Below are 14,067 nucleotides of genomic sequence, written 5' to 3' on the forward strand. Positions count from 1 at the left end.
CTTAAAGCTGGAAAGCGATTCCAATTCAAATTGCATTGATATCCTAAATCATTTAAAGTCCATCTACCTGAGAGTTTATCTACCTCTGAGTTTCATTGTAAAATAAAAGTAAGAAGTCTTGATACAAAAAAGGTTAATAGAAAAATGAAAGCAGGAAAAAAGTAAGGAAGTAAATCTAGTAAGGCCCACAGAACACACAGAAGACAAAGACATGGTTTATATGTACCTGGTTTCCAAGGTAGAACTGGGAAGGACAAAATAAAATATAAATTAGAGTCATGAAACTATCATGAGAAACACAAGAGTTACCTTCATTATGTTTCACGACTGTAGAAATGTTATTTCTGATCATGTTACAGGGGTGCATAATAACAGTAATTAAAACGACTAGATTAGAATTAAATATTCGTACCCGATATTTGTTCGCTCCGATTTGTTCCACTTGGAATCTCTTAGGACATTTACATTTCGCCACTTGACGCGTAACCTGCAATACAAGAAATTTCAGTTACAGGCAAGAACTACGCTGCTTGACAAAGCGTCACCATCGTTATGTTTTGTACCGCCGTCTTTCCCGTTACCTCGTCCTCAATCTTGTCGGCGTCCGTTAGCGGTTTGTACGCCTCCTTGTTGGGGTGCAGCGCCGCCACGAACTCGTAGTAGTCGATGAAGCCGTCGCCGTCGCGGTCGAAGATGTCCGCCACCGCGCTCATCTCCAGACGACTGGTCGGGAATCCTTGGAAATCCGATCAAAACGACCACGTCATAAGAGAGCCCTACCTACCTGTGTGACTGACTGAGTGAGTGAGTGGTTGAGTCTGTGTGTGTGTGACTGACTGAGTGAGTGAGTGGTTGAGTCTGTGTGTGTGTGTGTGACTGACTGAGTGAGTGAGTGGGTGAGTCTGTGTGAGTGAGTGAGTGAGTGAGTGAGTGAGTGAGTGAGTGAGTGAGTGAGTGAGTGAGTGAGTGAGTGAGTGAGTGAGTGAGAGAGAGAGAGAGAGTGAGTGAGTGAGTGAGTGAGTATCTTTGTGTGTGTGTGCCTCTATCTGTGTGTTTGTGTGTGCCTGTGTGTATGTGTGTGTGTGTGTGTGTGTGTGTGCCTCTATCTGTGTGTTTGTGTGTGCCTGTGTGTTAGTGGCTGTGTGTGTGCGTGTGGATGGCGCCCATGTTTCCCTGGACTTACTGGAGGAGAGGATGCCCTCGATGAACTCCTCGCGGGTCACCTTGCCGTCCTGGTCCTTGTCGATGCGTCTGAAGAAGTCCATGACGCGCGACTTCTTGTGGTTCATCCAGCGCATGTACTTCTTCCTCCACACGTCAAAGTCAAAGTTGTCAAACTCCTTCAGCTGTGGAGCGCAGAAACAAAAGCGTTGGGAAGAGTCGGCGACTGTAGGGTGTTGGGACCAAAAAGTTCTCTGATCAATCCCCAATGGCCGCAGTCTACCGGTAAGCCTCTTAGACCAAGAGCAAGCCGCCTAGCCCCTACCTGCTTCTGAATGATTCGTACCTGAAGATTCACATTTGGATATAGATAAAAGAGTAATTACTCACTCACGAAGGTTAGCGTTAAAAGACACAGAAGAGAACACTTGATGGCATCGAGATATGGATTTTGGATGTTTCCTATCTATCATAATTTCGTCCTTTCTTTATTTTTTTAAGATTTATTTTTGCATTTTTATGCTTTATTATAGAGCGTGATAGTTAGGAAGGTATGGGAGGTAGAGGGGAGGACAGCAAAGGACCACAGGCACAAAATCAAACCCTGGTCGCTGCGATCAGGACTCCACTAAATGGTACGCTCTCTACCCGCTTAGCCACCGGGGCGCACAAAATTTCTTTCTCCACGACCTCATTCCCAGTTCTCCCAGTACCTCCTCCAGCCGGTCCAGGGCGTCGTTGAGCTTCCTCCTGCGGTCCAGCGCCAGTAGCCACACCTGTTGCCACTTGCTGACCAGCAGGTTGACCTGCGGGTTCTTGGTCTCGAGGGGCGCCTGGCTAGCCGCCTGGTACATGGCCTGCGTGGGAGAGCGCTTCCCTGCAAGGAGAACCAGGAAAGAATCGCATCGCGTTGGTTGGACCCTCGACAAGTAAAGGGGCCCACTGATCCCACAGTGTTACATAGCTGCGGCAGGTTGTTCTCTAAGTATTTACGCTTCTGGGTTGGCGGACGCGGTCCGCCAAATGTGGCCGAAACTCAATATCTCAGCGACATCGGCCACACTAAAAAAACGTGGTGAAGTGTTCACGTCATTTCATTTTACCGCACGATGTTTTTACGTGAAGCACTTTGAGTCAGGACAGAGACCCCCATTACGGATGACATCAGGGCAGGGGGGGGGGGGGGGGGGGGGGTAATGGAATAATGCAGACAAATTGAGGATGTAGTGTCATCCGGAGGTCCGCACAACACCAGATGTCTGAGGTCAGGGTCTTCCACTGGAGGTGGCGTGTGTGTGTGTGTGTGTGTGTGTGTGTGTGTGTGTGTGTGTGTGTGTGTGTGTGCGTGTGTGTGTGTGTGCGTGTGTGTGTGTGATTACTCACGGCCTGGTCTTCCCTTCTCCAGCACGGGGATCTGGGATTGGACGGCCGGCTCTGCAGCATTCTTGCGTTTGTGTGTCTTGGTGATGATGTCAACATCTGGTTGCTTCCTGGTCATTTCCTCCATGAAGTTCTGTTGGGGGGGGGGGAGAGGACGGGGGAGGTAAACCAACGCTCTTGTTCCAACGGAAGTGGATCAACTGCTTTAAAATAGCCGACTAACTGTGAACTGTGAAGCAGTAGAAATGCACAGAGTGATTGAAAACTGCATGTGCACAATAATACAGCCCAGTGTATGAACTACATAGAGGCTTGAAATCAACACGGCAGAAGCAGCCGTGAGCCAATGCTAATCCGTTCCACCCCGTGTTTAGCATTCGTTGTCACCATAGCAACGGCACAGCACCTGGTGCGGTTGCATTTTTCAGGAAAAGAGTATGTAAGTACGCATCAGTACGAGCGCCAATCGTAAATAGAGAGTTGTTTCACTTTGAATTCACCGCAGAAGAAGCCTTCTCTAAGAAGCCTTAAATAATAAGAAGGATCTCATTCAACACATTGTTCAGCATCAAGCCCCCGGCCCCGACCCCTGACCCTCTGACTCCCAGTGGGCGATGAGGCCCTGACCCCTGACCCCCTGACTCCCAGTGGGCGATGAGGCCCCGACCCCTGACCCCCTGACTCCCAGTGGGCGATGAGGCCCCGACCCCTGACCCCCTGACTCCCAGTGGGCGATGAGGCCCTGACCCCTGACCCCCTGACTCCCAGTCCCACTGTACCTGGTGCTGGGAAATGAGGCCCTAACCCCTGACTCCCAGTCCCACTGTGATGGTACTGGGCGATGAGGCCCTGACCCCTGACCCCTGATGATCTGTACCTGGTGCTGGGCGATGAGGCCCTGACCCCTGACCCCCGCTGAACGGTACCTGGTGCTGGGCGATGAGGCCCTGACCCCTGACCCCTGATGATCTGTACCTGGTGCTGGGCGATGAGGCCCTGACCCCTGACCCCTGATGATCTGTACCTGGTGCTGGGCGATGAGGCCCTGACCCCTGACCCCCGATGAACGGTACCTGGTGCTGGGCGATGAGGCCCTGACCCCTGACCCCCGATGATCTGTACCTGGTGCTGGGCGATGAGGCCCTGACCCCTGACCCCTGATGATCTGTACCTGGTGCTGGGCGATGAGGCCCTGACCCCTGACCCCTGATGATCTGTACCTGGTGCTGGGCGATGAGGCCCTGACCCCTGACCCCTGATGATCTGTACCTGGTGCTGGGCGATGAGGCCCTGACCCCTGACCCACGCTGAACGGTACCTGGTGCTGGGCGATGAGGCCCTGACCCCTGACCCCTGATGATCTGTACCTGGTGCTGGGCGATGAGGCCCTGACCCCTGACCCCCTGATGATCTGTACCTGGTGCTGGGCGATGAGGCCCTGACCCCTGACCCACGCTGAACTGTACCTGGTGCTGGGCGATGAGGCCCTTCACCTCCTCCAGCTCCTGGGGCAGCGCCTCCTTGTCCTTGTCGTCCAGGCTGCTCTCGGCCCACTGCAGCCAGCCCAGCAGCCCCTTCAGCAGCTCAGCCGTGGCCAGCTGCTCCTCCAGCGCCGTGGCCAGCCGCTGCTGGTGCTGCCGCGCCCAGGCCTGGACCTGGACCAGGGGTAGGGGGGGACCGGGGAGGGTGAGATCTCTGAGGGGTCGGCTACGTAAGGCTTGACTATTGGGTGGGGGGCCCGAGCAGAGGAATCGGTGTTAGGTGTTGAACTTGGTTTCCGTTGAACAACTACAACTACATTTTAGGTGGGGACATTAGGTGGGGACCTTATTATACATTTTATTTTGTATGGTTTCGTTGTGTAATGGACACCTATTGGATTAAATATACACAAATATAATTATTTGAAATTAATGCAGAAGTATGTATTGAGTGTTTTAGCACAGAGGTGGGGCAAACAGGCTGCCACTATGGCCGCCGGGGGGTTGAGCGGTCCTGATGCTGTGAGCTGACCTCTTCGAAGCGCGCCTTGATGATGGTGTTCCAGTGCTTGATGGTGGTGATGGAGTCCGGGTGGCAGATGGCCAGGATGTCCTCCCCCAGGCTGGTGGCCTTGTTCAGAGCGGCCCTCTTCTCCTCCAACTTCTTCATGAAGTCCTGCGCACCACACCGTAGCGTCACAGCGGAGCCCAGACAGGCGACAGACTTTTGAACGCTAGCAACGAGTTCTCGTCACTGACACTGGATAACAAAAATCGTTTAAATAAGAGTGCCGAGACCTGTTGTTTAACTTCTCACGGCAAGAAATGCCTCTGGGAGCAGAGAAAGAAAATGCTATTTTCATTTGAGATGAGATCACGGTTGAAAATAAATACAGGGCCGAACTTTGGCAGTGGGGAGGGAGTGTGAAACGAGTGCCCTGATACAAACAGACGTATCAGCGCCATGCGTCAGGGTACGCTCCAGCATTCAGGGTTACTTCACCAGGGAGGAATGACCTGCGTCCCCCCACGTCATGGCATAGTGGAGATTCTTATCTTAATCGATGATCTGCATCAAAGCCTTGTTGATGCTACAAACTGGCATGACATGACATCACCGCATCATGTTTTGAACTAGACGCTCTATTATGTAAACTAGCCGCTTCGTGTTATGAACTAGCTGCTTCGTGTTATGAACTAGATGCTTCGTGATATACACTAGATGCTTCATGATATTGACTGGATGTTTCGTGATATGAACTAGATGCATCATGATATGAACTAGCCGCTTCGTCCTATAAACTAGCCGCTTCATGCTATGAACTAGCCTCCTCACGCTATGAACTAGCCACTCCATACTATGAACTAGCCACTTCATCATATGAACTAGCCACTTCATCATATGAACTAGCCTCCTCATGCTATGAACTAGCCTCCTCATGGTATGAACTAGCCTCCTCATGCTATGAACTAGCCTCCTCATGCTATGAACTAGCCTCCTCATGGTATGAACTAGCCTCCTCATGCTACGAACTAGCCTCCTCGTGCTACGAACTAGCCTCCTCATGGTATGAACTAGCCTCCTCATGCTATGAACTAGCCTCCTCATGCTATGAACTAGCCTCCTCATGGTATGAACTAGCCTCCTCATGCTATGAACTAGCCTCCTCATGCTATGAACTAGCCTCCTCATGTTATGAACTAGCCTCCTCATGCTATGAACTAGCCTCCTCATGCTACGAACTAGCCTCCTCATGTTATGAACTAGCCTCCTCATGCTACGAACTAGCCTCCTCGTGCTACGAACTAGCCTCCTCATGCTACGAACTAGCCTCCTCGTGCTACGAACTAGCCTCCTCGTGCAACGAACTAGCCGCTTCATGCTCACCTCGTGTTGCTCTATCAGCGCGCGGAGGGCGTCCTCGTCATCAGGCAGGCTGCCGTGGAAACGCAGGCTCTGTTCGGCCTCAGCCAGCCACTCCAGCAGAATGTGAACGGTGGAGTGGAACTCCTCCGCCTGGAGCCGGGGCAGAGGTCAGAGGTCACGGTGAGTCAGGATTGTAAAAGTAGAAGTTTCCAGGTTTGGATGGTATCACTACCAGTCACGAACAGCTCACTGTGTATGTGTGTGTTTCTGTGTGTGTGTGTGTGTGTGTTTGTGTGTGTGTGTGTTTCTGTGTTTCTGTGTGTTTGTGTGTGTGTTTCTGTGTTTCTGTGTGTTTGTGTATGTGTGTGTGTGTGTGTGTGTGTTTCTGTGTGTGTGTGTGTGTGTGTGTGTGTGTGTGTTTCTGTGTTTCTGTGTGTTTGTGTGTGTGTGTGTGTGTGTTTCTGTGTGTTTGTGTATGTGTGTGTTTGTGTGTGTGTGTGTGTGTGTGTGTTTCTGTGTGTGTGTGTGTGTGTGTTTCTGTGTGTGTGTGTGTGTGTGTGTGTGTTTCTGTGTGTGTGTGTGTGTGTGTGTATATGCATGGATGAATAAAGTGTGTGTATATGTGTTGGCATTTATGAATAACGATATTGTGTGCACACGTGCGTGTGCGTGAGTGTGTGTGTATCTGTACATGTACATGAACAACATGTGTGTGTGTGCGTGCATGTGCATGCTTGTGTGCGTCTTTGCGTGTGTATCTGTACATGTACGTTCACAACATGGGTGTGTGTGTGTGTGTGTGTGTGTGTGTGTGTGTGTGGGGGCGTGCGCACCTGTCCGAGGGCCTGCTCCAGCCGGCTCTGCTTGGACACGGAGAGCGTGCACACTGTGTCCCAGCGGCTCCCAAGCTCCCCCATCTGGGCGCGCACCCAGGTGGGGTCGTCATGGCTACTGTCCACCAGCTCCCGGGCCGAGCGCTTCAGGGCCGCCACGCTCACTGTGCGCTTGCCCAGCTCCTTCTGGAACACCTGGGGGGGGGGGGGGGAGACACACAGTAGGTTAGAGGACCAGGTGGACATACTGGTCGTGGATGAGTGGATGTCCTCCCGCACGCACGCACGCACGCACGCACGCACGCTTTGGGTGTCTTGGAAAAGCGGTTCATCAATGCAATTCGTTTTTTCATGCTGTTGTGGGATTGAGGAAGCACTTGGAAATACTTTATCGCGTAACGACTACTACCCCAAAAATGAGCAAAGAAAAAGTATCGTCTAACTATTGACTGCTGAGGTCCACACATGGGAGAACCAGAGTTGACACGGTGGTCGTGGATGAGGCGTGGACACACACTAACTGATCATGGAAAGCGCTTTTGTTGTCTTGAGAAAGCAGTTTATCAATGCAATTCGTTTATATACAGTTGTGAGATTTAGGAAGCCCTTGAATTGTGATATCTACTATAACTCTAAGCAACCACTAGTAAGAACGAGACCACAAAAATAAGCAAATCGAAACTATTGACTAACTATTGACAAGTTATTGTCAACTATTTAACTTTTTCCAGCAAGCACTCTTTTTGCAGCTGCTCCGGTTTTTTTATTCTATGCTCTGATTGTTCTCAGACTGACTTATTAAGTGGCTTTGGATAAAGGTGCCAGCTCGATGACTACATCTAAACGAGGTCATTTTGTCTGGTATTCGGGATTAGGACATTACTTCTACCATTCTTTCAGTGTTAGGTACTAGAATTGGCGTGCCAACTATTTGTTTTAGAATCCAATAATGATTCATCTTAGTGTTCGAAAGCCAAGTTGTTATCGCTGTGTTATGGACCTGGAATAAACATGGCTTCAACTGGGACGTCCTGCGTGATCAGCCAACAGTGATTCACCTATCATGTCATTGTATATCATTCATGTGTGTGTGTGTGTGTGTGTGTGGCTTAGTGTATGGATAGCATGTGTGTCTGTTTGTGTGTGTGGCTGTGTGCATGTGTCTGCATGTCTGTACGTCTATATGAATAACATGGGTATGTAGGTGTGTGTCGGAACATATGGAAAGTGTTTGTGTGTGGTCCATGTGTGTGGTCTTTGTGTGTGAGTGTGTGCGTGCATGCATGTCTGCATGTCTATATGAAGAACATATGTTTGTGTGTGTCTGCATGTCTGTATGTCTCTGTGTGTGAGTGTGTGTGTGTGTGTGTGTGCGTGCGTGTGCATGTGTGCGTGTGTGTGTGTGTGTGTGTGCCGGCCTCGCCCTACCTTGTGGTTGTCGATCAGGTTGAGCACCAGGTCAATGTCCCCGTGGACCGGCTGGTCCTCAGCCATCTGGGGCTCCACCTTGTACAGCCAGTCGATGAGCGCCTGCAGAGCCTCTGTGAACTGACCTGAGATCAGCAGCGCCTCTTCCAGCTTGTTCTGCCTGCAGGGGGACACAGGGAGCACATAGTTTAGGGAGAGAACCAGCCCCGCCACCGTATGGCGCAATGCATCATGGGATTGTTTGGGTTGAGGTAGATATATCTTCGTCTTGGTGCGATGAAGGGACGGTGCTAATGGACCACTGGAGCTTATCCATGGGGTTCTCTCACTGTGTGTCTTAGTGGCAAAACAGGTGATTGTGTTCAAGTCCTCTTCTCGCTCAGTTTGGGAATTGTTCATTTGATTCCAAAATAGACAAAAAAAATCAATTATAAAGTATTGCTAATTATAAGTATAAGCTAAATGTTTTTTCTATCACAAAACAAAAACACTACAAAGAACGGTGAAACAGAAGACTTAAAACTTATGTTTTTGAGAAATGATAGGAAGCAGCTTCATGCTGCGATCGTGTTTGTGTTTCCAAGCTCTCAACTTTACAACAAGGTTAACATATTCAAACATATTTGTTATTTTTGTCACATAAAAACATTCTAAAAAAGCTGACATCGTCCCTATAATAACCCTCCTCACCTTTCCACCGACTTGCCGCAGACGGTGTCCCACTTGTCCCGGAGCTCGCTCAGCATGTCGTCCAGCTTCTGCTTGTCGTCCTTCAGGCCCGTCTTGTCCTTCAGGGCGCGGCCCGTGCGTGCGGTGGTGTCGTACACCGCGTGCTTGCTGCCCACCGCCTTCTGGAACTCCTGCACGGTGCCGTGGGGTCAAAGGGTCAATGTTGCACATAAAATGGAGTCGACCAAACTCACTTAAAATTTGAAAAGTAATCCCGATTTCCGAAAAGTAATCCCCCGCATGCCTATCAATTTCCACAGTTTGATACTTTATTTTTACTTTTTGCACTTCTTTTTTTACTTTTTAGAAAAACTTAGTTTGATTGTAATATTCCCCGACCAGTACCGGCTAGGCCATCCGTTAATGAAGCAATCACAACTAATTGCCAACAACGACGTCAAAGCTTCTCATTGGCCTACGTGTCATTCTGAAAGAGCTCTATCCTATTTAGAAGGTCTTATCTGTTGCCATGCCAAACAACATCTTAATTCTGTTTATCCCCACATGCGGTATGCTGCAACAGAACCATAAAAAAAAGGGGTCAAACCTCAAGCCCTCCTACTCTACAGGGATTAAAAGTATGTGATACATTGGGACCGAGCAGGGCTTAAGATAGGATTAGCACCCTATCCTTATCCAATGAGGCCCAAGTGCAGACCGGCTCGTCCGTAGCACAGTGCGATGCAGTGACTGTGTTATGTACGCACTCGCGGTGCAACACACAGCTTAGTAGAAAATATGAGAGCGCACTTATGAAAGAGTTGACTTATTCATTTAGTTTTTTTGATTAACGAAAGAAATGCACAAATCACTTTCGTTTTTTTTATGTTACATTTCTTACTTTCTTTATTGAATATCATGTCACCATTCATTTCTTTTTGTATTTTGTGTTTTGCATTCCCTTCCTTTCTGATGCTACCAGAGACACATCGACATCCATCTACTGGTAAAGGGTGAGCCCAACCCTAACCCTGACCCTGACCCTGACCCTGACCCTGACCCCCCGTACGGGCGAGTCCTGAAGCGGCCGGTCTCACCTTGTGCTGGGCCAGCTGGGCCTTGATGCGGTCGGGGTCGTTGGCGATCTCCACCTCCGAGTCCAGGGACTTCTCCGACTCCTCCAGCCAGTCCATCAGCTTGGTCCACGTCTCGTGGAACTGAGGAGAGAGAGGTCGTGGTCCATCAAATATGTTCCCCGGGAATAGCTGCGCTTGTTTATTGCCAAATATTTCCCCTTGGGTGAAAAGAAAATAGTATTTGAACAGTATTGGACCAGACCACATAAAAAAGCAGAATATCAGATTTACATTTTTTACTTTGAGAAAAACAGCGTATAAAAAGTCAAATAAAATGAGAAATGCTTTGGCGTGTTCACACACAGCGACTAACAACCTTAATACCGACACAATTACTAACATTCCAATGCTCCTATGCTTCCAAAACGGCCGCGGTCATTGCGATGTGACTTTGCGATGGGCCAGCCCTATATTGAATTACTGCCCTGCCCTACATAGCCCATGCCCCCCCCCCCCCCATCCTATCTGATCTATAGTAACGCTTGTTTATTGCCAAATATTTCCCTTGGATGAAAATAAAACTGTTTTTGACCAGTATTAGACCAGACCTCGTGTCAAAGCAGTATATCTGTTACTTTGACAAAGACTGATATGGTCCCACGTTCACGCAAGGGGGTTACGGACCCGTTACGTCCTTGCGTCCACCGCAAGGGGCCTGACGTGCGCCTCCCAAAAATTGTAACCGTCGGTCGAGGCGACGCAGCAGCAAGGGCTGTGATTGGTCCGCTCACCTAAACCCGACGCAGAGCCAAAAGACGTTCACGCATGCGTCGAAACGTCGGCTTGGTCATTGCGTTGCGTGGACGTGGAACCATAATCAGCCCTTTAAAGTCCTAATAAGGGCTTTTAAATCACCCCCCCCCCCCCCCACCTGCTTGGCTCTCTTGCGGGCGTCGTCGAGCAGGCGGCCGCGTTCCACCGAGCGCTGCAGCAGCTTCTCCCAGCGGCCCTGCACGCTGACCAGCAGGTTCTTGATCAGCACCACGTCCTGCTTCTGGCTGAAGTACTTGAGGTGCGTCCCCGTCTTGTCCAGCTCGATGATGTGGTCCCGGTGGCCGTTCACCTCCGTCACGAACATCTAGTGGGGGACGAGGGAGGAGGGGGAGGCAAGGGGAAAGGCTGATGTGAGCACGGGTCTGATGCGTGGGGGCCGTAAGCTCTTCCAGGTTCATTTTGTTGAAGTCATTTCTCTTTTACTTTCAGTCTTTAGCCGCTTTTGTGACGCTATTTTCCAGCTCAACCTGATTAAATTATTTAATGTTTTTATTTATTTGTGAATCATTTATTAATTTATTATTATTGATATATTTGATATATATTACATTGCAACACGTTTTTTACAGAATAAAATAATAATAATAATTTGATATTTTTATATTTCTATATTCATGAGCAGTAGGGGGTTAGGGCATCTTGCCCCAGGAGGTCTAGTCTCCCTAGTCAGAGTCTTACCCCTTAACCACTAGTAACTAGTCTCCCTGGCACCAGAACCACAAGCCTTCCTGGAAAACCACCAGAACAAACACTCAATCCAAACCACGCACAACACACATTCTTCCAGGTAAAGACACCCCCAAAAACAACGACTCACATCTCCTGACTACAACACACGGGGCTTGATTAAAATAAATGGCAGCCATCAAACAATGACCTCAGAGGTTCTGGTTAGCATCACGGCGGTGCTAGCGTGATTATCCCGGCAGTACTACCGTTCCGCCAGGAGGGGGCGCGGGGACGCCTCACCTTGTGCTCGTCGATCTGGAACATGACGGTGTCCATGATGAGCGAGGCTGGGGAAACCATGGTGAGGGTCTGCTCCGCCTGGGTCAGCCAGTTGATGAAGTCCTGAAGGGAGTCATGGAAGTCCGTCGCCACCGTCAGGGCTTCCTCCAGCTTCACCTGCAGAAGCACATTCGCATTACATTCACATTAAGGGCGTTTAGCAGACGCTTTTATCCAAGGTGACATACAATAAGTACATCTGTCGTAAGAAAGTGGAACAACGCATCGCTGACACACCGCACACAACACACACACACGGGTACACACCTAAGCACCCATTCACACACGCAAAAAAACGTGCACACAAACACACACACACATGCGCACGCACAAGCACACAAACACACACACGCAGACACACACATGCACGCACACACATGCACACACACAGAGACACTGTGTTAAAACCTCTGCACAAAACACACGCAGATGTGGACACGTGTCGACACGTTGATTTACTCGACCTTCAACTGTTAAATGATGACGTACGGCGGGGCATGTTTCCCACTCCCCCACCCATAAAAAACACCTGCCGAACATCTTGCTTTGACCAAAACCGGCACGATTCATCTTGTGTGTTTCACTCCTACACACAGCTGTGGATCCCTAGCTGCAGCGAGGCGAACGGCGGGGACGGCATCGCGGTTCCGTCCCCGTCTATTAACCCACGCGGCAGGAAGCCGGGGGTCTCCAGAGGGCCGGATGATGGGGAAGTAATAGCATGATAAGCCCCTGCTTGAATTGAGTTTCCCTGCAGCCGTGCGGGCTTAAGTAAAAGACCAGCGTCCCTGTGATGACATTACGGCGCTAATGGTTTGTGTCTATCTACCGCTGGGGTCTATTAAGTCACGGACGTCGCCGTCGTCCGAGTAGCACAGGGCGACCGCCGGCGTCACCACAGAGAAGCACGAGCAGGCCGGCTGCGCTTTTATTGTTTTAAGAGATGCTGTTTTGAAATAGGTAGTCAGTGTGTTCACTGTCGCGTCTGGAGGGAAGATATGCAGGCACCTGGCAGACCGGAGCCCACGTTATCAGGCAGTATGAACAGCTTTAAAAACAGTTAAAGGTTTAAAAATAGTAATTCTGGCAAGAGTTTCAGAAAAGGCCGCAATTTGTACACGAGGCTCTGGTCTCTCATTTGCCCGTTCCCGGAATGACATACTGCACGGTAAATAAGACTTTGAACGTCTCTGTATATTTACAGCGGACACGCTATCTATCAACCGTCATAAGTACCATGACTTCATCTAAGTTTCTTTTAACCTGCGCCTTACCGGCTCTGTTGTTTCCAACTGACGTGGATTCACTTGTCCTGCGCTGGCCGTAAAAAAGCCAACACAGGACACCCCCCCCCGCCCTTGTTGTTCCTCCTGCTGACTCAGCAACTCCTGTGATTAACAGTATCACCACATCCCCCCCCCCGACACACCCTTCTTCCCCCCCTTGTCTTTGGCAGCTGGCCCGGCAGTCCTTCTCCCTTCATTACCGGTGGCACTGGTGGAGGGGGTATTAGAGGTTCACACACATGGGCACACACCCACACACGCACGCACACACACACACACACACACACACACAAGCACACACCCAGGCGCTGTCTGAGCACATGGCTGACCCCCGTCTCCTTCAGCCTCAACCCCTTCAAGAGGTTCGATGCAGTGGCCCCACTGTCTTCACACTGCAGGGCTAGTTGAACCCCTTCAAGAGGATCACTGCAGTGAATAACCTCTTTGTTACACCTAGCCAACACGCCATACCTTTTATGGCTGTGAGTGTGGCTTGTTTGCACATGCCATGCCTACAAGGGAGGCAATCCTTCCATTGCCTTTAACCGCCTGTGATTGGATAGTCAGCCACCACAGGTCTGCTTTAAAACGGTATCATTCCAATGCAACCGTCCTACCATAGTCATTCTATATGTACTGCTGCTGCAGGTGTTGTGCGTGTCACCAGCAGCTGTTATGAATGTACAAGATCACATTCACCCCTTGAGCCTTGACCTCAGGCTTCCACTATATTTAAGCCTCTCCGCTCCGCCTTCGCACGCATTTCCACCCAAAGGATACGGCACACAATGGTTCTTTCCCGGCACAAAACACATCCAAACAGGGGGGGGGGAAGAGGGGTAAACCTCCAGCTTTCGCCGTACCTTTCTCTCGGCCACCTTGGCCTGCACGGCCTCCCACTTGTCCCGGAGGTTGGCCAGGTCCTGCTCTGTGTTGCTGTCCAGCCCCTCGAGGCTCAGGGTCAACAGCTGCTGACCTTTGGCGACCAGCGTGCCGTACAGCTCCTCCTTCGCCTCCAGGGCGGTGCACAGCTCCTGTTCACAG

General features: G+C 50.2%; 1 protein-coding gene across 11 annotated transcripts in view; it reads right to left on the minus strand.

The window, feature by feature from the left end:
* Nucleotides 1-14,067, minus strand: part of dst (dystonin) — a 120,634-nt gene that overhangs the window by 8,763 nt on the left and 97,804 nt on the right. For all 11 annotated transcript variants that reach the window (XM_079729488.1, XM_079729486.1, XM_079729483.1 and 8 more), the window contains 16 exons: nucleotides 13,887-14,057; nucleotides 11,699-11,854; nucleotides 10,827-11,033; nucleotides 9,917-10,036; nucleotides 8,841-9,010; nucleotides 8,151-8,310; nucleotides 6,723-6,917; nucleotides 5,911-6,039; nucleotides 4,555-4,698; nucleotides 4,008-4,196; nucleotides 2,545-2,674; nucleotides 1,875-2,038; nucleotides 1,184-1,346; nucleotides 582-736; nucleotides 413-487; nucleotides 227-244 (listed from right to left, as the gene is read on the minus strand). In XM_079729488.1, coding sequence (XP_079585614.1) covers nucleotides 227-244; nucleotides 413-487; nucleotides 582-736; nucleotides 1,184-1,346; nucleotides 1,875-2,038; nucleotides 2,545-2,674; nucleotides 4,008-4,196; nucleotides 4,555-4,698; nucleotides 5,911-6,039; nucleotides 6,723-6,917; nucleotides 8,151-8,310; nucleotides 8,841-9,010; nucleotides 9,917-10,036; nucleotides 10,827-11,033; nucleotides 11,699-11,854; nucleotides 13,887-14,057 — 2,346 coding nt within the window. The remainder of the gene's footprint in view (nucleotides 1-226; nucleotides 245-412; nucleotides 488-581; nucleotides 737-1,183; nucleotides 1,347-1,874; nucleotides 2,039-2,544; nucleotides 2,675-4,007; nucleotides 4,197-4,554; nucleotides 4,699-5,910; nucleotides 6,040-6,722; nucleotides 6,918-8,150; nucleotides 8,311-8,840; nucleotides 9,011-9,916; nucleotides 10,037-10,826; nucleotides 11,034-11,698; nucleotides 11,855-13,886; nucleotides 14,058-14,067) is intronic.

The sequence above is a fragment of the Pollachius pollachius genome (assembly GCF_949987615.1).
Source record: "Pollachius pollachius genome assembly, chromosome: 2".
NCBI lineage: Eukaryota > Metazoa > Chordata > Actinopteri > Gadiformes > Gadidae > Pollachius > Pollachius pollachius.